At 40.3% G+C, this 27047-nt stretch overlaps 1 protein-coding gene across 10 annotated transcripts in view; it reads left to right on the forward strand.

Moving 5' to 3' along the window:
- RYR3 (ryanodine receptor 3) overlaps positions 1 to 27047 on the forward strand; it is a 485038-nt gene that overhangs the window by 200231 nt on the left and 257760 nt on the right. For all 10 annotated transcript variants that reach the window (XM_070584420.1, XM_070584411.1, XM_070584464.1 and 7 more), the window contains exons 5-10: positions 1944 to 2022; positions 7976 to 8088; positions 9000 to 9099; positions 11934 to 12027; positions 16479 to 16553; positions 18413 to 18569. In XM_070584420.1, coding sequence (XP_070440521.1) covers positions 1944 to 2022; positions 7976 to 8088; positions 9000 to 9099; positions 11934 to 12027; positions 16479 to 16553; positions 18413 to 18569 — 618 coding nt within the window. The remainder of the gene's footprint in view (positions 1 to 1943; positions 2023 to 7975; positions 8089 to 8999; positions 9100 to 11933; positions 12028 to 16478; positions 16554 to 18412; positions 18570 to 27047) is intronic.

Consider the following 27047-nt stretch of genomic DNA (forward strand, 5'->3'; position numbering starts at 1 on the left):
AGCAAATAAATGGTGGAATAGCTTGATTTCTTGAGTATACAAGGACAACCAGCGTAGGAGAAAAATCAGTCAAGTGGGATTTTTGTGAAATTTCTCCTCTGTTACTAGCTAAGGGATAAGTGATGATATCCATTGCCTTCAGTCCTAAAAGAATTTGAAGGTATTATGTTGATCCAGAGGCAGGAAGAAGATAAAGAGCGAAGCAGTCACAGAAAGCTGATCAAGCTATAACTTAATTAGGGATCTAGAACAAGAATTAACCAAAATGGTAATAACTCAACGTAACTTGAAAAATTTTTTTCAAGTTTTAAGTGAACATAATTTGTAAAATACAGATATTGCGGATCTTTTGCAGGGAGTATTAGGGAGAGTATTGTGATCTCAATCAAGTATAATATGTGCCAATGCTAATAACATTTACTCCCAGTTCCTATGGGTGTATCCTCACTTGCTGTCAGTGTAAGGAAGATTTGTCTTCTTTCTCTCGCCCTGGTGCGAAACTGTTGCATTAACTCAAGACTTGATTTTCACACATTTACACCTGCAGCATGCTGCAAAGTTCATCTCAAAGCTTGAACTATCAAATCGGCAGTGGGAAGAGCAACTGCCTCTTAAATAATTTATTGATTGCAGCATTTTTTTTTCCTGAGCACTGGTAAGAAGTTGACCTTTTCAGCCCGAACATTTGTCTGTTGTAGTCCTTTGTGGCAAAGGACAGAGAACAAAAGTGACCAAGTGGAAGGTCATCTGAGCAGGAGATGGGGACGTTTAGAGAGGGGAGACTTTGTACCTTGACAATCGCTAGAATTGAGAGGTGATCATGTATGTTTCAGAATCTGGTACTTATCCATAGGGTAAATAAAACCCTGATACTTCTCTTTTTCTCCCAAAAAAGAATAAACAAAACCTCAAACAGCACACTGCTCAGAGCTTTGAAAACTCAGGCTAACATCATGATAGAGATATGAAGACTTATGTTATTTATCATTAGATTTACTGCCCCAAGCTCCCCCCCAAAATCCCACTCGCAGTTAACATAAACTGTACTGGCTAGTTCCTTTTAGGGCCAGCTCTGAGAATAAAGCCTGTGAGATGCGACTGTGTACAATGCAATGATTCTCCATTTTCCTGGTGCAGAGAACTGGAAGTATAATTCACAAAACATGTTCCAAGTACATTTCTGCCTCCCAGTCTAATTCTAAGACCAGCCACTGTGCCTGTCAATAAAGGAAGCAAGGACTAGGCCATGGGTTTTTTTGCTTTACTGTTATTTTAAAATTACTTTTAAGTTTTATATGCACATGTATTTTTATAATGAGAAAAAAACAGACGTTAGTTGAGAAGTTTTAAAACTCATAGAAAATTTGAAAAGCAGAAGATAAATAGAAATGGAGGAGTTATCATGGTCCCTCTCACTGTCCAGAGACAACTTCTGTTACCAGTTTGGTGTAATTCCTTTTAGCCTGGTTGCTAGGTATTTAAATTTTGCATACATGTTAACTATACAAATATACCGTTTTGTAAAGATTCCATGCTGTTACATACTCTTGATAAATACTCTCAATGGTAACATAATATTCTGTAAAATGAAGTACTTATCAACCTGCCCATTATTGTTGACCATTTGTATCCCATTTATATTGTTCCCAATTTAAAAGTTTCTCAGAGTATCTTTGAGCTAAAGCATATTTAGTAGTTCAAACTTATTTCTATAACATACAGTCCTATAAGTTAAATCACTGGGTCATCAGATAAGAACATCTTTGAGGTTTTAAATATATTATAAAAGTATGTTACAAAAGCACTGTACCAATGGGCAAGACAAACAAGCCCTTTTCACAGTAGCTCAATGTGGAAATTGACAACGGGAAGCCAGCTAGTGGGGAGATGCTGAGACCTGACAGAAGAGTGTGACTTCACTAGCATCTGCTCTTGTTTCACAGTATCTAACATGTTTGACTACATCAAGATCCCAGACAGATAAACTTGCCTTTGATGTAGGTCTGCGGGAACACGCCACAGGTAAGTCAACATTCCCAGAGCTCCTACTCAGCGGGGTCTTGGGCAAAGGGCTGTTGAGAAGGGTACTGAATGTGTTATTCATTTGGGATTCTAAACCAACCTGGTCAAAAAATAGGTCTGATAAAATTTTGGAGAATAATAAAGAAAGAACGTGTGATGAAAACATAGAAAGTGTGAATGAAGGATAAAGTAATGCTTTAAGCACAGTCTGCCAGTGTCTCAAATAAAAACAATTTTTTAGGGTTAGGTACTGAAAATAAGTAGAGCTATTCCTGATAAGAACCGATGGTAATGAATAACTACTAAAAAACAAAGATAGCATAATAAGGGCTTACATAATGAACTAGGGTGCCTAGATCAAAGGCGTAGTCCCATTATTCTACAGTGAACCAGCTATTTCTAAAGCAGAGTTTCCCAAATGTCAGTCAAGGACATCCACAATCTTGGTTTTTCCCATTCCAGTGCATCTCCTTTATTATCATTTACTTTGTATTTTTCTTTAAATTTACTTAGTTTTGTACTTAGAATTTTAGAGACAAAACTTATATCATTGCTGTAAGTAGAAAACTAGTATCTCTTGCCATAAAAGTAAAGATAGTGAAAAGAAAAACCATGTCATTGAATAATTGAAGAGATGTTGGCAAATGTTAGGAAAGTGTTAATGATACACAAGCTCCAAACTTAAAACTTTCTCTGATAGAATCAGAGAGCTTAAAGAGTAATGAAAAGAAAATAAATTTCTCACTATATGATTCATTGTCATTGAATTGTCATTTGCCACGAGTGCTATGCATCATATACTTTGGGTTCAGTCAAAAATATTGACAGTCAAGAGATGGATCCTAAGAAAGCTGGTGACCAGGATGTTGCAGGTTCTCCCTGGAAACCAGATGAAAAACAGAGAACTGAGATAACTATCTACAAATATTTATAGTTCTAGCATCAAAGGAGGGGCTGACTTGCTGTGAGTTGTCCCAAAGACCAATGGAGAGGTGGGTAGAAGTTGAGAGGAGGCAAATTTCACCTCAGCAAAGGAAACTAGTTTGTAACATCTGCAATTATCCAGCAGAGAAACAGCTGGCTTTGGGTTGTAGCATGCTCCCTGTGGCTGAAATATTCATGAGTAATTTGACCATCTGTCAAGGTCATTACCTATGGCATTTCTACTCCATTTAGATGTCCTGCTATGTACCAATCAGGATTCTTGGTTGCAAGCAGCAGAAACTGGTTCAGGTTAACTCAAGCAGAATGAGCATTTACTGGAAGAAGGTTGGGTAGAATCTGACCCAAATCTGCAGCTCCAGGCTTGGGAAAAGGGCAGGTACAAAGAGAGGCCAGGGAAGAGAAAGGAGCCTAGGTCACACTGCAGGAAGAGTCTCACTTGGATACAGTCTTTAATATCATGACATTTTCTCCCAAATAGAAGGAGGGTTCCATTGTTGGGTAGCCAAAGAAGGACAAAAGTTCATGTTGTTATTCTAAAACTGTATCGGTTCATAAGGGAGTGATCCAGATTGTCTGATTTTACACATGATCTAGAAAAAGAAATCTACAGTTTAAACCATGTGCACCTGCTGTTTCTGCATCATGCACAGTAGTGTCCTAAGAATGCCTGAGGAGAACCCCTTTCTCTCATCCTTCTCTTCCTGTTTTTGTACAAAGCAAAAGAGTAGGCCTGCCTCTGCCCATTATGTTTTCTTCTCTAAAATAAGATTATATTTGAATTTGATTTGAGCTTGCTTTGTTTTCAGCTAAAGTGTTATTCTTAAAATATAATGTCCCCTAAAGTGTTGTCAACCTTTGCTGAAAATTACAAATGAGTGAAGTGCCACACTCTCTGAATGTAAGTTGGTTTCTAAATATAAACCAACTGTCAGTCTTGGAGCCCATAATCAGAAAAGCCATATATGGTCATTCTATTTATATCAGTATGATGACTTTTTTTGAGAGTTGGGAAGAAATTGAGAAATACCACTTTCTACTCATGTGTTCAAGTAATCTATTTTATTTAATTATTAGAACCACCAATAAGAAATAGAGGGAAAATATACGGCCAGCCCCGTGGTGCAGCGGTTAAGTGTGTATGTTTCACTTTGGCGGCCCTGGGTTTGCCGGTTCAGATCCTGGGTGCAGACATTGCACTGCTTGGCACACCATGCTGTGGTAGGCGTGGCACATATAAAGTAGAGGAAGATGGGCATGGATATTAGCTCAGGGCCAGTCTTCCTCAGCAAAAAGAGGAGGATTGGCAGCAGTTAGCTCAGGACTAATCTTCTTCACAAAAAAAAAAGAGAGAGAACATAAAAAATAGAGGGAAAATAGAAGCAGGGAATATGACTCTTTCCAACACTTTTTCCTAAATTCTTAAAATTAGGCTTGGTGTGAATTCTGCTGACAGACCAGGGAAACACATGTACCAACTCAAGTTCAAGTTGGCTGATCAGAAGCTGACTTAGCAGAAGACAGGCGGGAAAGGGTTGGCCAGGTGTACATGAAAACCCAAAGCCTAAAATAATTTATTTTACCTCCCTCCCTCCAACCCATTTCACATTCTCCTTGAAGAAAGCGGGCTTGGTATTTGTGAGGGAGATGGAGAATGTGCATACAACTCAGAGAAGTTTCGGTGTGGCCTGGGATGAGACTTCTCACTTCAGGAGATTCACTCAGAATCCAACAGATTCGTGTTGTGGTTCTTACTCAGGTCATTCTGTGAATGCCCTTTTGGTTCAGAAACCTCTTCAGAGTTGAAAACAAGTAAAATGCTCAATAGTTGAGTGGAATCTCTAGGAGAAGTTTGGAAGCAGTTTCTTGAACAATTCTGGAATTTTTCGCCCTGCACAGTGGATCATAAATGATTTGACTGACTTAGCAGAACTGGTGACCATTTTGCCCTTGATTTTTGGTTACTGAGTTCTTTCTTTTCTCCTTTCAAAGATTTTTTGTTTTGTTTTTAGCATTTAAACATAGCTTTGGAATTAGACTTATGAGGAAAAAAAGGAACAAGAAACCGCACCCAAAGTACTGTTATGTATTTTAGGGCCGTCGACGGGCCCATATCCTGTTGTTTTGGGGAATGGCCCCATCCCTAGTCTCCAGACCACTGTCTTGCTCCCAGGAGAGGGCAAGAGAACAGGAGCTTCTTTAGAGACCCACTTCACCCCAAATACCCTTGGCTGTCCAGAGTATGTAATGGATACATGTCTCATGTTCCCATTAAAGTAGAAGTCAACTTCTTTTGTCACAAAATTTTTAATTTAATCAAAATAATCAAATTTATTTTACCAAAGTAAATCAAATTAATACCTGTACAGAGTTTAAAGACATAATTAGTGTTCCTAGGCTTTTTAGACACATCGATTTCCTGCCCTACCCCTCCCTATTCTGGATTCCTGCCTCTCTGGGGCATCTACTTTTAGCTCCTCTAATAGTGTTCACCACTTATTTATGAATAATATGATGTACTGCTATTGAGTTATTCTTTCCAGACTACGTATGATCTATTGGTATCCTGAGTGAATAATAAAAATTTAGTTCTTATGCTTCACTCTTCCCTGTCTATTCTTTCCACCCTCCCAATGTATTTACATCTATTTCTTATGTAACTACCAAATTAATATTAACTACTTACATTGGTATAACTGTGACTTTTATTTGCAAATGAGAATAATGATATACTATGATCAGTTCACTTTATTGTATTACTTTTGAGTTTTCTAGTAGTTAATAATAGCCTTATTTGTTTGTTTTATTTTCTGTGACCCAATCATTCACTCTTTTTTAAACTGTCCCCTAGAACTAAAACTCTCCCTGATCAGATTCAATCATGGTAGATGTTCTGTCAGTTTCACCTTCTTAGGAACATCCACCATCATCCAGGAAATTCCCTTTGTGTCTCTCTTAGATTCCATGTTTCCTGGATCTCATGTTTTTCTCCCTTCTTGGTTTACCACGCCACTTTGGTGCAGCTCATTATCCAAAGCTTTTACAGAAAAGATCCATGAGAGGTAAATTGTCATCTGAAAGTTTCTTAATTCCAGCTTCGCAAGTAATTCATAGTATTCTACATTGGGCATATTATTTTTTCTCAGCATCCTAGTTGCTTTCTTTTATTTTCTTCTAGCTATGGTCTGGCTGTTGAGATGTCTGCATTCTGATTCCTGGTCCTCTGTATGCGACCTGTTTATATTTTCTGAGAGCTGCTTAGATCTTCTTTTTTGCCCTTACATCTGAAATTCCACAGTTCTGTATCTGGGCTTGGATCCCATCTTTTCTGTTCTAAATCTCACAAGAATGGACCCTGGTGTGAGTCTCTCTTCTCCGCTGTGCTACTCTATAGGCCGTTTCAATCTGATAATACTTGTCTTCCAACTTTGAGAAAATTTTAATAGTATTTCTCTATTTCCTCCCCTCATTTTCTCTCTTGCTTTCTGGAAATCCTCTAGATTGACTTTCTAATTTTCTTTTCACTCTTATTTCTAATCTGTTTTTCTTCTTGAGAACTTTTCAACTTTATCCGGTAACCTTCTTGTGTCTTTCGCTCTCCTTCAGGATCAAAAAGTTTTTCTTTTTCTCTGAAGGAGTCCTTCATGGATACTTTCATATCTGCTTTGTGAATGTAACTTTTTCTTATCTCTCTGAGATTATTAATTATATGATTTTTTAAAAGTTTTCTTTGGGTCTCTGTAATTTTTGTTTTCTCCAAGTTCCTTTCTGCCCTTTTTGGTTTGTTCCTGTCATTTGTGTTAGAGACTTTGCTCAGACGTCAGGTGATCCTTGGTCTCTGCTCGTGTTTAGATCAAGGCCATAAAAGCTGACGGACAGGAGGCTCTGAGTGTGTGGCTGTGGCTTTCCATCTGTTAGGCTTCACTTTTCCATAATCCAGCAAGGGCTAGGCATTTCACTGGAAATGCCCATGCAGTAGCAGCTTTTGTCTTGTGTAGTTGGCTTCCCTAAAAAGTAATCTTCAGATTTGGCCAGGTGGGGTCAATATTGCAGCTCGCAATCTGGAAGAGACGGGAACTGGGCTTTCACTGATCAGGGGGTAAAATTTAATGATTCAGCAATACTCTTTAAATCTTTGTTTGACAGTGTCTGGTATTTCCAAAACCAGTCCTTCAGTGGTTTGCTATTCCATGAATTAAACTTCTAATCTTCTCTAGGGCGGAAGACGGAAAGTCATCTGGCTGTACAAGATAGAGAAAAGGATGTAGGGGTTAACTCTTCCTTTAAAACTTTAAACCAATTCTTCTGTTTTCAACCCCATCTTCTGCTGCCTTCACAAGTAACTGTTACTCCAATTCCAGAGACTTTCTGGGAAATACACAGCAGGAATGACCTTATTTCTTGAGATCAACTTCTCCTCCATTTTCTTACCCAAAGACTTGAGTTTTAGCTTTTGCTTGGCTGAAAGCATCTACTTTCCACTTTCCAAAATGTCGGTTTCTTTCTTTTTTTCTTTTGCTATCAACTTCTCACCTGCTGTCTTAGTCCTTGTAGATTTAGGCCTTTTGAAAATCTCTGACTTTTGAGTTAGAATTACAGATGTTTTAGTGGAATTTCACGGGAGGGGGCAAAGAGAAAAGTCTGTAAGTGGTCAGCAGACCAATGAAGTCAATTCTTAAAACAAAGAATTGTAAGTACCTATGAATAAAGCATTTTTCTATACGTATTAAAAATACTCAAAGGCTTCTTTAGTTTCTGGCCTCTAATATCTTTCCCAAACACTGTCTTTCTGTCTCTAGAGAAAATAAAAATGATAGACATAGTCAAGAGCAGATGTGGGGCTGACTGGAATGCCTATAGATTAGTAGAAATTTAGATCTGGAGTGTGTGTGTGTGTGTGTGTGTGTGTGTGTATTTGAAGGATTATCATCAAGAGGAAGAAGAATGAGGGGCAGAATTAGGGATGCTGGCTTCTGTGAAGCAATGACTAACTCAAGGAGCCTTTATGTAGGAGAAGCCTGTTGGTGGACCATACATCCTGCTTCCAAACAGAGGTCTGAGGGAGAGAAAGTTCGAATTGGTGATGACCTCATCCTCGTCAGTGTGTTCTCTGAAAGATACCTTGTAAGTACCTCTTAACACAGGCGTCTTTCGTTTTCAGAATATTTTCTTTTAGGAATAGATGGCCAAGGAGAACAGAGCCACAGCAAGCTGGGTAGGATAAGATGCCTTTACACAGTATACCTGAGAGGTGATAAATTCTCTCTCCTGCAGATTATCACGGGGCCTGGAATTTAACTGTTAGTTATCCTCTCAGATTAAGGTACTGTGCCCAGCACACTCTGCTTAAATGTCCCAGGCACTTCCTGAGAAATCCAACTATTTACACATTAGCTACCATTACTGTGAATTTATCACATTGCTTAGCTCTTGTCCAGTGAAGAACAAACCAGAAAGGAGGGGATATGGTAAAATAAGCTTATGTTGGAGCGAGGAAGAGAATTTTAGATGTTTCAGCAGGTGGGATGTCACAGTGGTTAGAAGACATGGCTGAGATTTTGCACCTGGGGATGGGTACCAGGCGAGCATCATTGATATCAAGCCCTTGGCAGGGAGGGGGTCGCCTGAAGACCAGAGAAATGTCAGAGAAGTTTTTAAGCTTCTCAGCGCCAATCCTGTCAGCAGATTTTGCTTTGCTTAGCCCAAAGGCTGGAGTAATTTTTCCCATTTGTGAGTTCCCTTATCCTATCAAGAATAGACATTTTAAAGCTTTTTGTTGAATCTGGGATCCAGCTAAGGAGATGAAGTCAACACTGCTCTGCCGCCTCTGTGGCTGAATACTTCCTCTTCCCTGAATCAAGTGTCCCACTTTGAAGCTGCTTCTAGATTGGGTGGCGCAATCTCCCATAGGCTATGTAGAAAGAGCCAGATGACAGTAAGACTGTTTAATTTAATCCTTCAAATTCTAGGTGAGCTGCTTCTGTCACCCCTGGCCTGGTGATTTAAAGGCTGTCTCATTTCTGTTTCTGCTGCAGCATCTCTCGATATCAAATGGTAACATACAAGTGGACGCCTCCTTTATGCAAACACTCTGGAATGTACATCCTACGTGCTCAGGAAGTAGCATCGAAGAAGGTGTGTTTTTTATATGCATTCTGCCCCTCACCCTGCCAGTCTGCCTTGTGCTGCATATATTGACATTTTCTGCTGCTTCTTGACTCCCACCTGAATGTCTTGGTACACTGTTAGCCTGATTTTAGTGCACTTAAATTTCTTTCTCTGATGTTGGTATGTATTATTTTTTGTCCTGACTTCTGATTACACGAGCATCCCTGACATTATTTTTTAATCTTTTATAGTCCACCATTGTGTTAGCACTGTATGCATCCAGGACTTGGATATGCACTTTTTTCCCCCACTGACTTTTTATTTTCGTTTATGGTTACTAGTTATAAGTGTACAGACCTCAGCAACTTCAGTTTTAGAAGAGATTATTTGCCAAGAAGGTGATATTGTTAATATTTCTCTCCAGTGCATCTCTCTATACAAGTGGAAGAAGAACTTGATAATGAAAGTGTGTTTGGCCATTTGTTTTTACTCATATTTATGGAAGGCCATTTAAAATAATAAATTGTCTCAGTATTTTATTTTTCCCTTGGAGTTAAGATCATCAAAGTTTGTTCAACATATCCTATTTCTTGGAGCCAGGCAAAGTAAATGCACCTTTCAAGTTCTATAATAAATATACTGGCCTTACTTTACTCATGGGTAATATCACAGCTGAGCAGAATAGTCAAATACCAGTGCCCAAAGGTTATTGCATTACATTCTAGCACTTTATAGCAAGATGAGAATTTTAAAAAATACTCATATCACAGGCTCTAACTATATTTTTAATCCTGAGCCTCATAGTTTCAAACTGGGAATGCCCTTCTATGATATGATGTTTGAAAATAGAAGAAAACTGAGAATGTCAAGGTGATCCCCCAGTTTCAGAAGGCATGGTAGCTAAACTGAACTATCAGGAAACGACAGATTTTTAACTCTTTAGGCAACTTGTAGAAGGCTTTAAAAAGGCAGGATGTGTTTGGTCCTCTTCTTTTACACCAAAATTCACCCTCCACCCTACGTCTCTTGTCAATCATCCCCTTTCTATCAGGAATCAAGAAACTCTGGGTTTAATTCCTACCCAAAGAAGTTTTGACTGAATTTTCTCCATGTTAAATTTTCATTCCTACTGTAGGAATAAAGTTATTTCCCATTCCCAACAAAGGGCTTGTAGAGATTAATTAAGAAGTGTTTGCAAATGACTTTCAAAAGGCCCTTGTAGAAGTGTTGAGGGCCCTTGTCATATAGCTGGATAGCTCATCATTTGAGTCATCTGGCCCTGTGGATAATACCCCCTCAGAACCCGCTGGTGAGAAACCAGTTCAGCCCTTGAGAGTCTAAATGACCTCACCGTGACCCTTCTTTCCTGACTATTGTCCTGATATATTTCAATAAGCAAAGTCAAGATGCACCAGCACTTGACAGTTTTCTCTGTGTGGGTAGAATATCGATTGGAGGAGCCAGAGGACTGTAAATGATGGACCCCAAAGGGGGCACACCCTCACCATCATGAGATGATGGAGAGTTTAATCAAGAGCTTGATCATGGAAGGTTTTAATTTTCCAAATAAATTGGCTGTTAAAAATTCCCCTACAGTATATCATTAATTACTTCAATGCAAAAAAAAGTATACAACTGGAAGTAGTACAGTAAGGTAGAGGAAAGTTGGAAAAAGACTTCTGACTATTTGAGGGAAGTTTAGGAAGAACTTGCCTTGGCTGAATGAAAAAGAACGTGCTAGGGAATATCAGACTGTTCCCGTACAAGATGCACTGATGACACCCTTTTCTCCTCTGGCACGACTTTCCATTCTTACTGTTTTAATCCAACACCCAAAATAGTTTGACAGCCCCTAAAGTGATCTCATTATGTGATTTTTTAAAAATCCTGATACAGACATTGAGCATATTAAGTCCATATGTCTCCTGAGAGCAGACTAGCCTGGAGAATTTTTTAATTCAAAGGAATAATAAATTCCATTTCTTTGTGCAAGGTAAAGTTCAGACTGGGGCCCCTCTTCTGCTAGTATGTTCTTTGCATTAAGGGTCAGAATTTATTTGAAGATTAATTGGTCATCAGGCCTTTGAAGTTCATTGTTTCCTATCCATCTCTGAACTCCATGGCTCCTGAGATTCCTTTCCTGATTCTGAAAGCTAAGTGCTTGTTGATGGTGGCCTCTATGCGTGTCCACTCAGGGGTACTGGAATGTCATTATGCCTTCCCCGTGGTGTGGTAGGAATAGTGTCCAGGTTTGATCTGTGTTTGTTAGATGCATTCAAAAGCCAGCTCCTCCTAAGACAGTTCTTAACAGTTTACTGCCCTCCTTCCCAGCACCGTCTGTCTTTCCCATGACTGCAGTTACATTTGGATTTTGCCACAAAGTCTACACAAGATTGTAGGCGCTTATCCAGGAACTTGGTGATGGATGTGTTTACATCCTAAGCAATTGGAAAATCTTTGTCTTCCTAACAGTAGCAATTTAATTTTCCTTTTGCCTTTTCTTTTTTGTATTTTAAAACATATTATTTTTTTATTGAGGTATAATTTACGTAGAACATTATATTAGTTTCAGGTGACCTTTTGGCTATTAATGATATAAATCGACACTGTTTGCACCTTACCTTTTGATGTTGCACTTGCTCATCTCTGAAACGCTATTTAGCTTTCAATGTTAGAATTGTTTTGACTTTCTTCTCTTTTCTGCCTGAGGCCTGAATTCTTGGAATCTGTAATTTCCCAAATGCTTCTCTCTTGGTGGTTTCCATAACTGACTCAGTTCTGCGTGCATTTACCCTTTTTAAACATGGATTGTCTTTATTAAACTTCCCTTCAGTTCATGGTAGAATATAATTCTCTTATAGGATACCTACTTGGTGGGCATGTAGTACGTCTTTTCCATGGCCACGATGAGTGTTTGACGATACCATCTACAGACCAGAATGATTCCCAGCACAGGTAAGCCAATAACTTCGTCCCTTGTCTTATCTCCAGTCTCAGGTGATTCCGACTAAAGAGTTTGCATTTGGAGGTGGCCACAGATGAATTCTGGAAGGGCTGGTCAATTGACAAACCTCCCTCCAGCCATGGGTGGCAGTTTTTAACACAGGAAAGGCAAGACACTAACGTTTGCTCCCAAGAATAACCATGTACACATGCTGCTTCTTAGGCAAGCAGTTCTATAATGCTTCCCAGTCTCTTCATTTTCTTTAGTTGCTCCTGAATCTAAAGAGTTTCTGGTAGCATTAATTGTAGACTGAGCACCCATTTTGGTGACGGAAATCAGGCTAATCATTCTGGTGAGTCTGTGCACTTACAGAAATTATTCTCCAAGCTCTTCAAAGGCAGATTTTCTGTTATTCCCCTTTCATGTGCTAAGTAATTAAAGTGGAGTTTGGTGATTTCATTTTGCTTATTACCAAATAGGATTGGAGAAATCAAATGGCAATATCGAACAGGAGCTGGATTTAGCAGGGGATGGTGCCAAGGGTAACACTTAGAGGGTGCTGCTTTCTTTGATCTTCTAGTTGACCCCTCAACAAATGTTTTTCAAAAATTCAAAACCAGGAGTTGGAAAATACTAATCTGGGTCTTAAATTTATACTGAGGGATCCTTTAGTATTCTGTTTATCATCAAAGGAACAGAGCATAGAAGCTTGGCCCTTGTGACTATAGAAATCTGATATATTTTTAAAAAATCAAATCTTAGATCCAAATTAGACTGAATTTGGGGCAGCAGTGACTCTGATCTCCCAGTGGTAATACATCCTTTGTTTTTGCATAATGCCTACAGGAGCCTTGTTGACTGCATTTCTTTTACTTCATTAGAAACGTGGGGCCACATTCACACAACTTAGAAATCATCTAGGTCAGTCTCCTGCCAAAGGTCACACACTGGATGATTTCAGATGGGAGCCTAGAAACCAGAGCTGTTGACTCTCCAGCCGGGGCTTGTTCCTTATTTGATGTACTGAAGGACCCCAGGAGCATTGTGCTTGAACATGTTATTGTGCATCTTCGAAACCATCCACTGGCCATATATATCCCTTCTTGTTCTGAGTCTCTTTCTCCTTTCTCTGTCCTCTGAATACCCCTTCATAGGAACCAGAGGTGACCCAAAACAATGTCTAGGACACATAAAGCCCAGACCTCTGGCCAGCACCCAATGAATTCACTCACTGCCTCCCTGTCCAGTGGTTGACAGTTATCTCTGAGTAGGGAAGTTGGGCTGACCTGATTTCCCTTAGAATGAAAGGTTCCCTACCCTAAATAATGCCATGTGATCCTATTCAATTACAATTTTCTTTTTCTTTTATTTTTAAACAATAAAATTATGCAATAGCCTGCATACTGTCTCTTTAATATCTTACTCGGCTGCAGTAAGGGGAAGGTTTGCAGGTGGATAAAGAACTGAAGTTTTGTGAGTTTTGCAGAGTTATCTACATCTAAGATGGAACACATCAGAACTCACTAGTTCTTTCTTCCCATTCCTGTTGTTTTAAGGATAGGGATTTGGAAAAAATGAAATAACCTTGTGCGTGGGCCTTTACCCACCCACACATACACACATACACACATACACCTGTCATTAAATTTAGAACCGTATTGGAAGCAGCCTGGACAGAAAGTATGTTGCTTGGAGAAACTTTTCATTTGGCGAGCATTCCTGTTGAGTGCTTCAACAAGATCCTGACTGAAAGGAGAAGCGGGACAAGGATTTGAAAGAGGGTGCCGGGGAGAGTGAAAACAGAAAGGAATTCCCAAAATGGGCACCCTAAAGTAGACATGCGTGCCATCGTGGATACAAGATCAACCCTTCCTTTGTCTGAGGATTCTATAGGATCTAATTTGCATTCTCGAAAAAAGAAATTTGCAGATAAAATTTAAAAGGTTTATTCCTTTCCTTTGTAAGGAAGCATGAAGGGGTTGAGACTGGGGTGAATAAGCAGCTATTCATTATACTGGAAACTGAATTTTTCTATCAACTGGTCTCTCAATCAAAAGAGGATGCTGTGGTGTTATTTGATGTCTAGGTGAGGTGAGTGAGAAGCCTTGTATCTGAGGTAAATCCTCAGAATTTGCCAAGATGACTAGGAATACTGAAATCTGAGAGAGTACACAAGAATAGGAAATCACGAATAGACTAAGAGGCCCCAGCAGCCGTTAAGGCATGCAAGTGATTCCGCTGTAGAGCGGCCGACTTTCCGGAAGAAATCATTTCTCTTCTTTTTAAAGGCTGAGAGCAGCCGGGCTGAGTAGAGAGGCCGACTGTCCCAGGGTGCAAACCCTAAAGCAGCAGTGTAACCATCTGAGCTCTGATCCTCGGCTCTGCCTCTGGCTTGTCAAGCACCCTGGGCTAAGTCACTTAACCTGTCGAAGCCAAGGCTAAGCTGTCAGCCAAACTTTCAAAGCATCTCAGCTCACCACCCACTCTACCCCTCTCCTTGGACGATTGTTTTAGAGAACAGGAACAGGTTGTTGAGGATAAATGGAGCAAGCTGCCTGCATTTCCTAGGTGGGAAGGACTAACCGAGAATTCTTCAGATGTCAGAGGGAGAGAGTTCTCTAATCTTGTGACTTAGGTGAGCTGCTCCACCCTATCCACCTGATAGATCTTGCCAGCCCTCGCTGAGTGGGGAGGAGCATCAGAGAACCTCTCAGCAAATTTTCCCATGTGGCTAGGAGGTCAGGGCTGTATCATTACGATTCTAGGCCCGGCACAGAGGCACCTGGGGTGTTGGAGCTCTAAGGTAACATAGGATTTCTCTTTTTAACATTTACTGCACATTTCCTTATAGCATGCACATTTGAAAGGGTTTAAAATATCTTCTATAATCCCACCACCCAGAGGTAGCCACTGTTAATGTAGTGTTTCATTATATTTCTGTGCCATGTATTTTTCTATGCATGTTTATAAATATCTGTATTTAAGTAAAATTTAGGTAAATCCACAATACATAGTATTTTTTACATCCGTGAACATCTGTGTGCACATTCATTACTTTAACAAACACATTAAATGCTCACAACATTTTATGACTGAAGTACCCTTATTAGACTCATTTTCTAGATGAGGGCTGAGATAAACAGAGTCCAGGGACTTGGTAAAGTCTCACAGGTAACAGATTCAAACTCAAGCCCATATTTTCAACCCACTCATAGTTATAGTCTTAGGTTAAAAAATAATTACACATTTCTTCTTTATCTCTATTGATTTCCTATTGTCTCAAAAATCTCGATCAAGATTCATCTGGGGTTTGAGTGATTCAATTGTGATATATACCAATCCCCTATCATTCGAGGTAGGTAGGATTTTAAATTAATGAAACTAAATGCAATTAAATGATCAGTCTTGATCTAAGGTCATACTTTTAAACTAGGATAGTTCATTTAATTCCTTATAATCTATGAAATAGATAGGTTTGTCCCTATTATACTGATTAAAAAACAGACTTTGCTACTCATCAGATAAAAATGAGGCAAACCCAAATCGAGGGACATTTTACAGAATACCTGATCCGCACTCCTCAAAACTGCCAGAGTCGTGAAAAACTAAGAAAGACTAAGAAACTATAACAGAACAGAGGAATCAAGGATGACATGACAACTGAATGCAGTGTGGTATCCTGGATTGGATCCTGGAAAAGGAAAAAAGTTAATAGAAAAACTGCTGGGATCCAAATAAAGTCTTGAGTTTAACTAATAATGATGTTCCAACGTTGGTTTCTTAGTTTTAAGAACTGCACCATAGTAATGCCAGATGATAACATTAGAAGAAACTGTGCGAGTCTATGTGGGAGCACTGTGTACTATCTTTCCAACATTTTGTAAGTCTAAAATTATTCCAAAATCAACATTTTATTTAAAAACACATTAAAAAATCATCCTTAATGCAACACAAGAGACAACAGTAACTAATAAAACCATGAACACTACAGCAACTGAGTGTAAAGCTTTGTTCCAAGCTTCCTAGAACAATGGAAATGAATTCATACTGTACTGCATATATGTTTTAAAAGTACGAGTACGTTTTCTAAAGATCTAAAACTACATCAAGGAGCTTAACTGGAAAGAAGTGGAGCATTCGGTATCAGGTCTGATGGTGTGTGACTGGGCTGTTTTGACTCCTGACTTGGAAATGGAGCCGATCCTTTTCATCGTGCACCAGATGGTCCATGAATGTCCATGTATATATGTGGCAAGCAGTGCCCTCCCTGTTCACACCTTTTTTCCCTTATGAGAGCGAGACTGGGAAATTGTGCCTCCCGTTGACTCTTGCTTTTCGTTTTGCTGACTCTGTAAGAGCTTAGAAAGCAGCAGGGTCTGAGCAGCCTCTACAGGGAGCTGTTCCCTGCCTGGTGCTGATCAGTGTCACGCACAGAGGAGCTAATCTCCAACTCTGCTCACAGGAGGGTATTCTATGAAGCTGGCGGAGCTGGGACAAGAGCCAGATCTCTGTGGAGAGTGGAACCCCTTCGGATAAGGTAATGGAGGGTCAAGGTGGTGCTCTTTTCAAGATTATTTTCTTTTCCAAGACAGCCTACTCTCTTAAATCCTTCATTTGTTTCACATCACCTGACAAACTCTCGAAAGTTCCTTGGCCCAGAGCTAAGTTCTGAAATTTTTGTGACTTTGCTTTGAAAGGACACACACACACAAACATACACAGGATTTCCAATACCTCTGTTTTGACTCTGAAGCCAGGGGGCTCTGCTTCCCTTGCAGCGGCTGGGTTATAACAGGCAAGCTCAGATATGTCTGCTGTAAGCCATTAAAGTTCTTCTCCCATTTGTTTTCTTAAACAGATGATCTGGAACCCAGGTAAGTCTTCCTCCTCTCAGTAGCCTTGTTGGCTGCAGTGGAAAGTTAGCTTTAAATGACAGAGTGGTTGTTGAGATGGCATGAGGTAGAGAAGACTAAACATCACTGGAATGTAGGTGTGAAGGAAACAGTGTTTACTAGAACTTGTCAGAAACAATATTGTACCTGATGGAACAGGATGCTAAGGCTTTGGAGCCAAGAACTTGGATAAAAACATGGAGTCTCTAACAATCAAACCACTGAAGGGGATCCATTAAGCTCTGGACCTTTATTTTGCTGAGAGGTATTGTAAGTTAGACTAGAGCTAACTGCTCAGGATAAGAAAGGAGGTTTAAGTGTTGCCATCTTTGGTTTCCTTCACTGCCTTTCCCTCTAACTCTCTGCTCAGTCTCTCTCTGAATGTATGTTCAAAATAAAAGTCTCTCATGAGGAGTGTGTGCCCCCAAGGGCTCTTCAAGATAATCCACTGGAGATCAGAAGAAAATATTAGGACTTCTCTTACACACACACACATACACACAAGGAGTACCCACTTGTTATCTGACTTGGACATTTACATTCTCTTTCCAGCCTTATTAAAATTCTTGTAGTAACAAACTCTTGTTCTCAGGATTTAGGGCTTGGTTCTCGCTTAATGGATTTTTTAAATAGTCTAAATAAGTATATAGTTCCGGTTATAGTTCTTTATTTCCCTGGAGGCCTAAACATGTAGAATTTAAGCCTTTTATCAATGTTATTTGAATTCTTTGGTGCTCCAAAGAGTCAGATGACGAGGAGAGACGTTTTAAAAGTTGACTCATGTATCTCTTAAACATTTTATTCTAGCTTAAAAGATAAATGAGTTACAACTTATTCAGTGGATAATTTCTCCCCTGACACTTACCGTAACTTTTGTTACCATATCGTCCTACATCAAAAAAAGGTTGGCATTCAACATGGAATCTCAATCATGTTTTCCTGCTTTCCTGTTTTTTCCGTAGAATTTATCTAATATACCACAATGTTTATTTCTGTATTTATTATGCTTGTTTATTATCTGCCTCTCCCTGGCAAGCATAAGCTGCACAAATATTTTTACTATTTCTCTTGAAGAGAGGATTCTTTGTGGTAGTAAAATATTTGAGTTGAGATGGCACATTTGGAAAGGCTTTACTTTCCCAGAAATGAGCTTCCCTTGAAAGGCAAGCTTTCCATTCTTTTCGTGTGTTTTTTTGCAGCAAGACATTTCAGTGGAGTGAAGGAAAAATTGGAAGCTTGGGACTTCTGCTTCCGTTAAGCCATTGACCTGCCCCCAGGATTGTGTTCCTTGTTGTGCTCTTAAGAGAGGTCACAAGACAGCACCACACTGAGTTGTAGGCAGACATGAAATCCTAGAGCAAGCCGGGAAACTGGTGCTGTGTCCCTTATGGGATGAATCCCAGAGAGTTATAAGTCTGCTTGTGTGTGTAAGAAAGTGTAGGATAAGTACTAAAAATGACTTATCTTTGTGTAAATGCAATTTCTTTTCTGTTCATTTGCCCAGCTGGAGTGGCAGTAACATCAGATGGGGCCAGGCTTTCCGACTCCGACATCTCACCACAGGCCACTACCTGGCCTTGACAGAGGACCAAGGCCTTATACTGCAAGACCGGGGAAAGTCAGACACCAAGTCCACAGCCTTCTCTTTCCGAGCATCAAAGGTAAAGTGTGATGAAGTGAACTTTGACCTTATTCTAAAAGTGAAAGCTCTGAGACCTCCGGGTGGGCCTATGACTGAAAAGAAAGTAAGCTGGAACAAAATGGAATTGGAAATTAGACCTGTGATAAACAATGTCTTCTTGTATCTTTTGAATCTAGTTCATAGAGGAATGCGTACCTTGGATGAAGGTTGAAGTCTTAAGAGAGAAAGAATTTAAAGGAGAGTGGAAAGCCTTAGAAAACAAAGGAATTACAAGGATGGACTAGCTCAGAGGCTAATGGAAAATGCTGTTGTTGTTTAATACATTCTAAATTGTTTTTAACACTTCTTAGTCAGATGCTTCACTCCTATAAAGTAATGGTAACATGGAGGTGTGAGTTTCAGTGCTATATTTGTTTAAATCAAGGAAGTAATTTCTTTCAGAAAGATGCAGAGAAGGCGTAATTCTGGACATGACATCATCTTGAAGTTATTTTTATTATACAAAGTTACTGGTAGATTCTTCATCCTTTTCCTGGGTTGTCTCTTCTCTCCAGATCTCTTAGCTATTGCCTATCCATCCCCAACCTTCATTAACTGCAGATCCTGCGGTAGTTAGATTAACCCCAAATGTGCAGCTTTGCCATTTGCTGTGTATATTGACAACTATTTTTTTAAACCTCTGTCTTTACTGTTCAGCCAGGTTTTGAGTCAGCATAAGTCAGAGCTGGATCTAGTTGGCTCATCTGAATTGCATGCTGAGCAAACTTCTGACAGACGGTTGGATGCTCTGTCACTTTACGATTTTTCTGGAAAGATCATCCAAGCATAAGAAAGGCTCTGCACAGGCGTATGCATAGTTATCAGGAAGTCCGCACCTCCTAAGAAGACAGTTTGACATCTCCTTTGGGAGTTTCATCTCTAGTCTTCTTTGCTCTTTTCCAGAAATAGATCTTGATTTGTGTTCTCAACACGATTTCAGTAAAGAGTTATTGATGATTCTGTTCCTGTAGGCCTCGGTGTAAAGCTGACAGCTGAATTTTCTATGGGGCATCTCTGCTTCTTAATGAACCAAAGGAGGACAGTCGTTCAGCATTGCCCTTTGAAGCAGGAGGTTCGGACTCCTTTCTGCCCTCTTTTTATGGTCCTGTAGTCTTTTTAGGCAGAGATTCTCTTTGGCATACAGGTTTTTCTCCACAAAATTGCCCTTTATCAGAGCCAATATCAGAATTAGGCTTTTTTCACACCTGTATTTCAAACATTAAAAAAATGTGAGCCTGCTGCCCATATCTTTCTAAATTTCTCTCAAATATTACCTTCCATCTGCTTCTCTTCCAGTGGCCTCTTGGCTCCTTGACTTCCTTCTGAGCACATCTCCTTCATGTTAACCTCAGTTTTGTTTTTTAAGATTACCAGCGCAAGAAGAATTTTAAATTCGTATCTTTTACCTATGTAGTAAAACATTTTAGCCTCCAGGAAGTGGTTTAGGGCAGTGCAAATTGCTAAAAGAACCAGTGAAACAAAGCAACAGAAAAATCCTAAGAACAGAGACAAGCGAGATCACAGCCTTCCCTGAGAGACAACTTGGACCTGAGGGCGTGAAAGCAGGTGTGGGAGGGTGGGGAGGAAGGTGGAAAACAAGAAATGACTCATCATGGCTGATGACCAAGTAAATGCCTTTCTAAGAATGCCAGCTTGGTTTTTTCCTTATTTGAGTGTTTATCCCAATCTCCTCAGCCCACTCTAAATGTCCTGCCCTGGGACAGAACCGTGACAGAGGTCTTTACCATTTCAGAATGGGGCTTCTCTAATGCCAACAGAGGAATCAGGTGGCTTCCAGGCAGCTGGCAGGATCCTGTTCCAAGGGGACTCTTCCATTCCATTCCATTCTTGGCTCAGTCTTGTGGACCATGGCTTAGCGCTGTGCCATGGTCTCTGGGGAAAGCCAGAGAAGCTCAGAGTACCATAGAGAGTCCTTATAGCATTCCTTCCACTTGGCATCACTTGTGGCCTGTGAATACACTTTACCCTCAAAAGGCTCATTGATTATCTCTCCAAGTCCCTCGATTTCCATGTACATGGAAGGCAAAGAGCTGATGGCTGAAAGTCATCGTGGTACCCTGGGGGCTGCTGGCATAGCAGAGATGGATGTAAAAGTCACCCATGAGTCACATTGTCCTGTGCACTTGGCAATGTGGTTACATTTCTTTGGAGTCACTTTGTTAGAGGTTTTAAATAACTCTCAGTGCAGCAGTATTCAGCCCAGCTACCTTCATTTTAATTTGAAAGGAACTGGAATTAAAATGACCTGGGCTCCATGGTGGGCCAAGATAAGGCTGTGTTCCCACAGGAGATCAGAGCTTCCTTGGGACATGGTGTGGGCATGGCATTTGGCATCCTAACTGTGAAGCTGCACAAAAAGGAGAAACGTGTGGGGAACACATAGTTCTGCCACGCACAATCCAAGGAGCCTTGGGAGAAGAACACTGGTGGTGCCTTGATTTCTCTGGGCCTCCAGATTCCTCCTTAGTAAATGTATTCTTACCTTGCTTGGTGCAGGCTCTCCTTGAGTGCACTCTCCAGTGTGCCTCCCCTCACTGGGGAATAGTGATGTCCCTGGCAGAGACTTGTGGCTCTCTTTTTCAGCAGTGAGAGGGCACTGAGTCATCTTGCCAGTTCTTGCCTGTTCCAGGTGTTATGTGATAGAGCAGACAGCAGGCAGTGGTCTGAGATAGCATTTCAGAATCTGGGTGGTAGCACAGAGGGACTCAGTGGAAAGGCTAAGAGGTGGAGATAGAGCGTCCTTGGTGCCTTTGTGAATGGGGTCAAGTGCGGGTATTCATCTGACCCTCCCTGTATGCTGGAGAACCTGGAAAACAGAAAAAGAGACTCCTGGAAGGAGCACTGTTTGGGCTCACGTGTTGTGGGAGGATGCTGGGTTAGCCGGGCTGTGAGTCATTTGGCAATGATTGGCTTCCCACCCTATGTTTCCTGTCAGGTTGCATTAACCTGTGACAGCCATGCCTATAGGGGCTATGGAACAGCTGCAGGTGCGTGTTAACATCCTCAGGAAGCTGCCCTTACGAGGAAGATGGCAGATGCCCCTGTGAATCTTGTACACACAGCATAGGACAGGGATGTGACTGAGCCTTACTGGCAAGTGGTCGAGGCAAAGCACTACTGCAGCCATTGCCCCGGCCTGGCTCTGGTGGAATCAAACACAGGTCTTTGAGCAAGCTGTGTGAAACGTGTAGAATGATGAGCAGAATGTGATCTCTGTCAAAGTTTTTTCCCCTCTCCTTCAGCAGGATGATCCAAATCAAACTGGAGGCCTGAGATGTATTATTGCCTCCAGACTGCAGCATCACACCTTGGTCCTTTAATCTGGAAGTGGCTTGGTGTAAGATACAGCGTGGCTTCCAGGCTGCCTGGATCTGGCCTTGACTCCCATCCACTCTCCATGAGACCTTGGACACGATTCTTAATCTGGTTGTACCTCACTTGAAGTCTGCCTTAAAAGATTCTTTAAGATCTGACTCCTCCTGCCCTTCCATCATCTCTATTTCCACTCACTTATGGTGCCTTGAGCTCTAGCATGCTGAATATTTATCAGTCTTTGAATATGTTCTTTTTTTTCTTACTGCTAAACCTGTACCTAGAATGTCTTTTATCTCTCCACACCTCCACCAGTGACCTTCTTCTCATCCTTCCAGACAAGTATCAAATGTCGCTTATGGGAGGAAGTCTCTGCCATTATCCTCCACTAGATCTCTATTCATGATTCCAATACAGTCATCACTCACTCAACTGGGAGGCCCTGGATGACAAGGACCACGCATTACCCCCTTTTTTGCACCCCAGCATCTAACACAGTGTATAGCATGTAGCAAGTCTGAAAATTGCTTGCTGAAAGGATACATAAATGTGGTCATACACTAAAATACAGAGTGAAGTCCATTTCATTTTAACCCCTGTCATCTTCATGGAAGTGTTCTGTCATCATTGGGTAATCATTTTGGATCATAACACCATCCCTGTAAACATTCAAGGAGAGAGATTTGTTATTTTGAACATCTAAGTCAAATTTCTATTAACTTGATTACCCTTTTCCCATGGTCTTGACATTGCAAGGCCATTCCCCAAGGATTGTCAGATAATGTGATTAAATATTTCCTCTGGCATGGCAATACTGTCTATTTAGATGTCATGTCTCAATGTCAGTTTACAACGCTGAATTCCTTTCAAGAAAAGATGAATTAATAATGTTGAAGTGAGCATTATCACATGTAGCCATTTATTTTATAGGTATTTTTAATGACTATACCATGAGCCTTGAATGATTGAGATAGAATCTCAAATTTTGCCTCTTTTATTGCATAATGTCATATAGCTATGTGTTCTCAACTGTTCTCAATTAGAGGAAACTTTTCCTCAATGTATGAAAACATTAAATTCAGTTTTGTCAACATTTATCAAATATCTACTGTGTGCTAAGCACTGTGTTCTTGGCCAAATGAAACTTCCCTACCTGCCTTTTAAAAACTGCCCACTGTTCTCTCTGCTGTGTGTGGAAAGCATCCTCATAGACTGTATCCCCATGTGCCCTTTAACCTCAGTGGCCCCCCCACAGCCCGAAACAAGATGGCAGCTGGCTCATAGTGCATCCCTCTATGGAAACATTGCTGCTGAAATAGTGCTGTTTGAGCCAGTCCACTTGCTTGCTCTGTCCGTTTCCTCACCAAGTTCTCAGTTGAGGAAAGAGAGGCTATGGACGAGAGGAGGGAGGGGGAGAAGAAAACATGTACCTTAAGATTCAAACACCTAGAGACAGCGCCACTTCCTGCAGTTTCATTTTAAATAAAATCTACAAAGTATTTCTAAAATTTAAGTTGATGATTTCCCAAGTCGTTATTGTTCAAAGTGGACCAAATAGAGAAGCCGAAAAGGAAAGCCGTGGACTTTGAGATGGGAGAAACTTGGGTTTGAATCTTGGCTCTGCCATTTGCTGTTCAGGCTAAATGTCCCTTTTTGTGAAAAACAGGGGTGAAGAAGTGTGTCTTGAAGGATTGTTGTGAGGATTAAATGAGACCAGGAAGATGAGCTGAGATGAGATGGGACAGTGTTTCCTTAACCATGAAATGGCAGTAGTGCTGCCTACTTGAAGGTGACGGTGTGGGGATTAAATGAGAAAGATGAAGGAAACAGCCCAGTGCAGTGACTTCTGCTCAAGAAATGTGCCTTCCCTAACGAGGCAGATGAGTCCGCTCCCCCAGCACTCTGTAAATGGCAGAGGGCCTTCCTTGTCCTCTCACCCAGCAGAGGCTCTGCAGCCAGCCTTGGGGCCAGCCAGGCTCCTAGCAGTGTCCTGCAGTGTGTGGTTTTTTAAAGGCCATTCTAAGACCTCATATTCTAAATCAGCAATTCAGAAGGGGACAATATTGGTGGAGCTGTGAACCCAAAGGTGATTTCTCAAGGTTTCTCCAGAGAAAATTAGGAAGGAGTGAGCTAACCAGGACTTTCTTGATGGCTTACCCCCACATCCATGAATGAGGTCCATCTACTTTTCCTCTGAAACATTTTTGGGTGCTTATAGTCTGTTGGAAAAGTACTTTCTTGTGTTCTGTGTGCATAGGTGGCTTAATTATGTCAAATAACAAATTTCACTATAATTCATAAACATGAATTAGGACCTACTCTGTTTCAGATACCATGCTAGATACTAATGCTGTAGCTTACAACTCATCCATGTCTATCCCTCATTCTTTTGAATCCATTTTTCCCATTGCTGCTGGAACGATTATTCTAAGGTGCAACTCTTGTGTTATCCCCCTGCTTAAAATTCTCAGTGGATTTCCATTAAATACACTAGCTTTTCCCAAGAAGTATTCCAGATAATCATTCTATGAAAATTTTTTTCTAGAAAAGGAAAATGCCGTGTTAGAGTTCAACAGGTTGTTTGGGTTCTTTTTTTGTTGTGTTTTACTTTTTACTATAGGACTTACAAGTAGAGTCCATAGCATACTATCTTACTATTCCCCTTGACTCCTAGAAGAAGATACTGTACTTGTCCAAAGTCCTCTTGTCCAGAGAACTTTTCCAACAGAAGATCTATTAACATTGTGACTTTGAGAAACATTCATGAACCTATAAGATAAAAGTTCAGAGTCCTTCCTATTCAATCCCTTTCTGGACTTCCACTACTCTCTTGCCACGTTGTGCCCATCTTACTAGAACACCGTCACCTTCCATATTTCCCTTCTCTCCTCTCTCTCTTAGCCCAGCTCACATCAAGTGTCAGTCTTGTATAAAATCATCCCTAACTCCCTAGGCAGATTGAGTTGTTCTGTCTTCCAAACTCCAGTTCCACCTTGAATATAAACCATATCAGCTTGTTGTCATTATTGGTTTGTGTGTCTGACTCCTAAAGTTTATACAAACCAGAGCCATTTTTTAGTAAATTAATAGCATATATTTTCAGTTTCTTCTTTATAATAGCCTTCAAACAATTAAAACATTAATACAATTAATACTTAACTGTGCTAATGGCAACCATTCCAAAAATTATGTTCAAATGACAAATGGGCTTTGGAATTATGCTTCATTTTGGATTCTGTGCCATTACTTACTAGCTACAGGGCTTTGAGCAAATTGCTCAAACTCTGCAAGCCTCAGTTTTATCATCTATAAAATAGGAGAAATAAAAACAGCAGGACCATTGAAAGGTTTAGAGAAAATGTTCTTAAAGTGTCATGTATATTACATATCACTTTGAAGGACCTTGGTAAATTCACACGATGGTGTTGTCACTGTAAAGTGCTTAGCAAAATACTTCTCTCAAAGTAGGCACTAGACAAACACTAGTTCCAGTTCCCTTCCTTGTCCTTCTAGAAATTTTACATCAATCTGGAGAGCAACAATGTAATCTTCTAAGCCAAATATTTACATGACATTTACAATGGGGTCATGAGCATTTCCTTAGTAAGCTTTCAACAGAGACAAGGGATAAAGATTCTGCTTATCCTTCAACACATGTTGGGCAAAGTAACCTATTCCTTCTTGGAATCAGCTCACTATCTAACGAAGGGAAAGTTTATGCAGATAAACAGACAAATTGATGCCCACAGACCAATAAAACAAAAACAAATTATTTGCAGCCTATTTTAAGCAGATTGTTGTGTGGAATACAAAACCAAACAAATGCCAGTCTTGCCCCTGGAGGCTTTCAACCTGACAGGGAATAGGAAGTGTGCCAGCAAAGGATTCACATTGCAGAAGATGGTAAAGAGCCTTGAGAGAGGGGAAGGAAAGTGCCGTACGCTCAGAGACGATGCAAAGGTGGATCTGGGGGAGGCTTGATGGATGAGATGTAAAGATGCAGAGATGAGGTAGGGGAATTCCTAGTAAAAAGCGTACTGTCAGTAAAGGCCCAGAGGAAGGAGCACCTGATACATCGAGGGAACGTAGTCCAATTTGGTTGAAGCATATGGTGTTTAAGAACTTTAGAAATGAGAATTGTGTTCTTAGGAACTGGAAAGTTAATGGAAGGGACTGACTGAATTAGCCTTATTCTTTAGGAAGGTTCCATTCCCAGCAAGAGAGTTCTTGTATCTGGGTCCATATTCACGTGAAAACAAACAGAGGAGCATTTGTTCATGCTCAAGTCGGAAGGAGATCACCAATCTGCTGTTGGCCAAATCCAGGCTTCTCCATCATGGACTCTCTCAATTCCTTGACGATGTGTCATTGCTGTTTCAGTTTTGGGTCGAGTTGGCTTTAGTGCTGGTTTGTCTCTGTTTCAGTTTTTGCAGTTGTTACTCCTGTTCTTGTTTTAAATTAGAAGCGGCCGATGCAGTGACAGCCATAGAACTTTGGAAGTTGATGCCGTTTTGTAAAAGCAAAAACACAGAGGGACACCCTGTTCTCTCAACAGTAATGATCCATTTATTTCAGAGCTCCCAGGAAACCAGATCTTGGTATTTATTTTCTTTTGGCAAAGTCATATTTAAATAAATGAAAAGCGAGAAAATAAATGAAGTGCCCATAGTCATTGATAGTTTGGGAACATGCTCTCTTTTAACCGTGAGCTCTTGGCATCAGCGTAATTATTCATATTTAACAGTTGTACTGTATATTATTTGTATTTCACTGCATTGCCTGTGGTTGGAGAACAGGCTAGAGATGAAAGCTTTTGCATATTTTAAGTCTTATTACTGGCCTGAGTGTCTACAGAACTATGGTTATTTCTGAAATGAAAATCAAGTATCCATTGTTTTGTAGAATAAGTGCATTCTTGACCACTTGCCTATAAAGAAATCCTAATGTGTCAAATTCTATTTTCTCATTGGCTTTTGCTATAAAATCAGAAATATGTTCCTTTGAAAATGTTAATTTTGAGAAATAAGCTGTATTTAACAATCCAATCTATGTTTCAACACACATTGAAAATAAGAATTTTCTTGTAAAGAGTTAACGTTGGTCAAAATGATCCTCTAAATGTGTG

The sequence above is a fragment of the Equus przewalskii genome, chromosome 1, assembly GCF_037783145.1.
Source record: "Equus przewalskii isolate Varuska chromosome 1, EquPr2, whole genome shotgun sequence".
Lineage (NCBI taxonomy): Eukaryota > Metazoa > Chordata > Mammalia > Perissodactyla > Equidae > Equus > Equus przewalskii.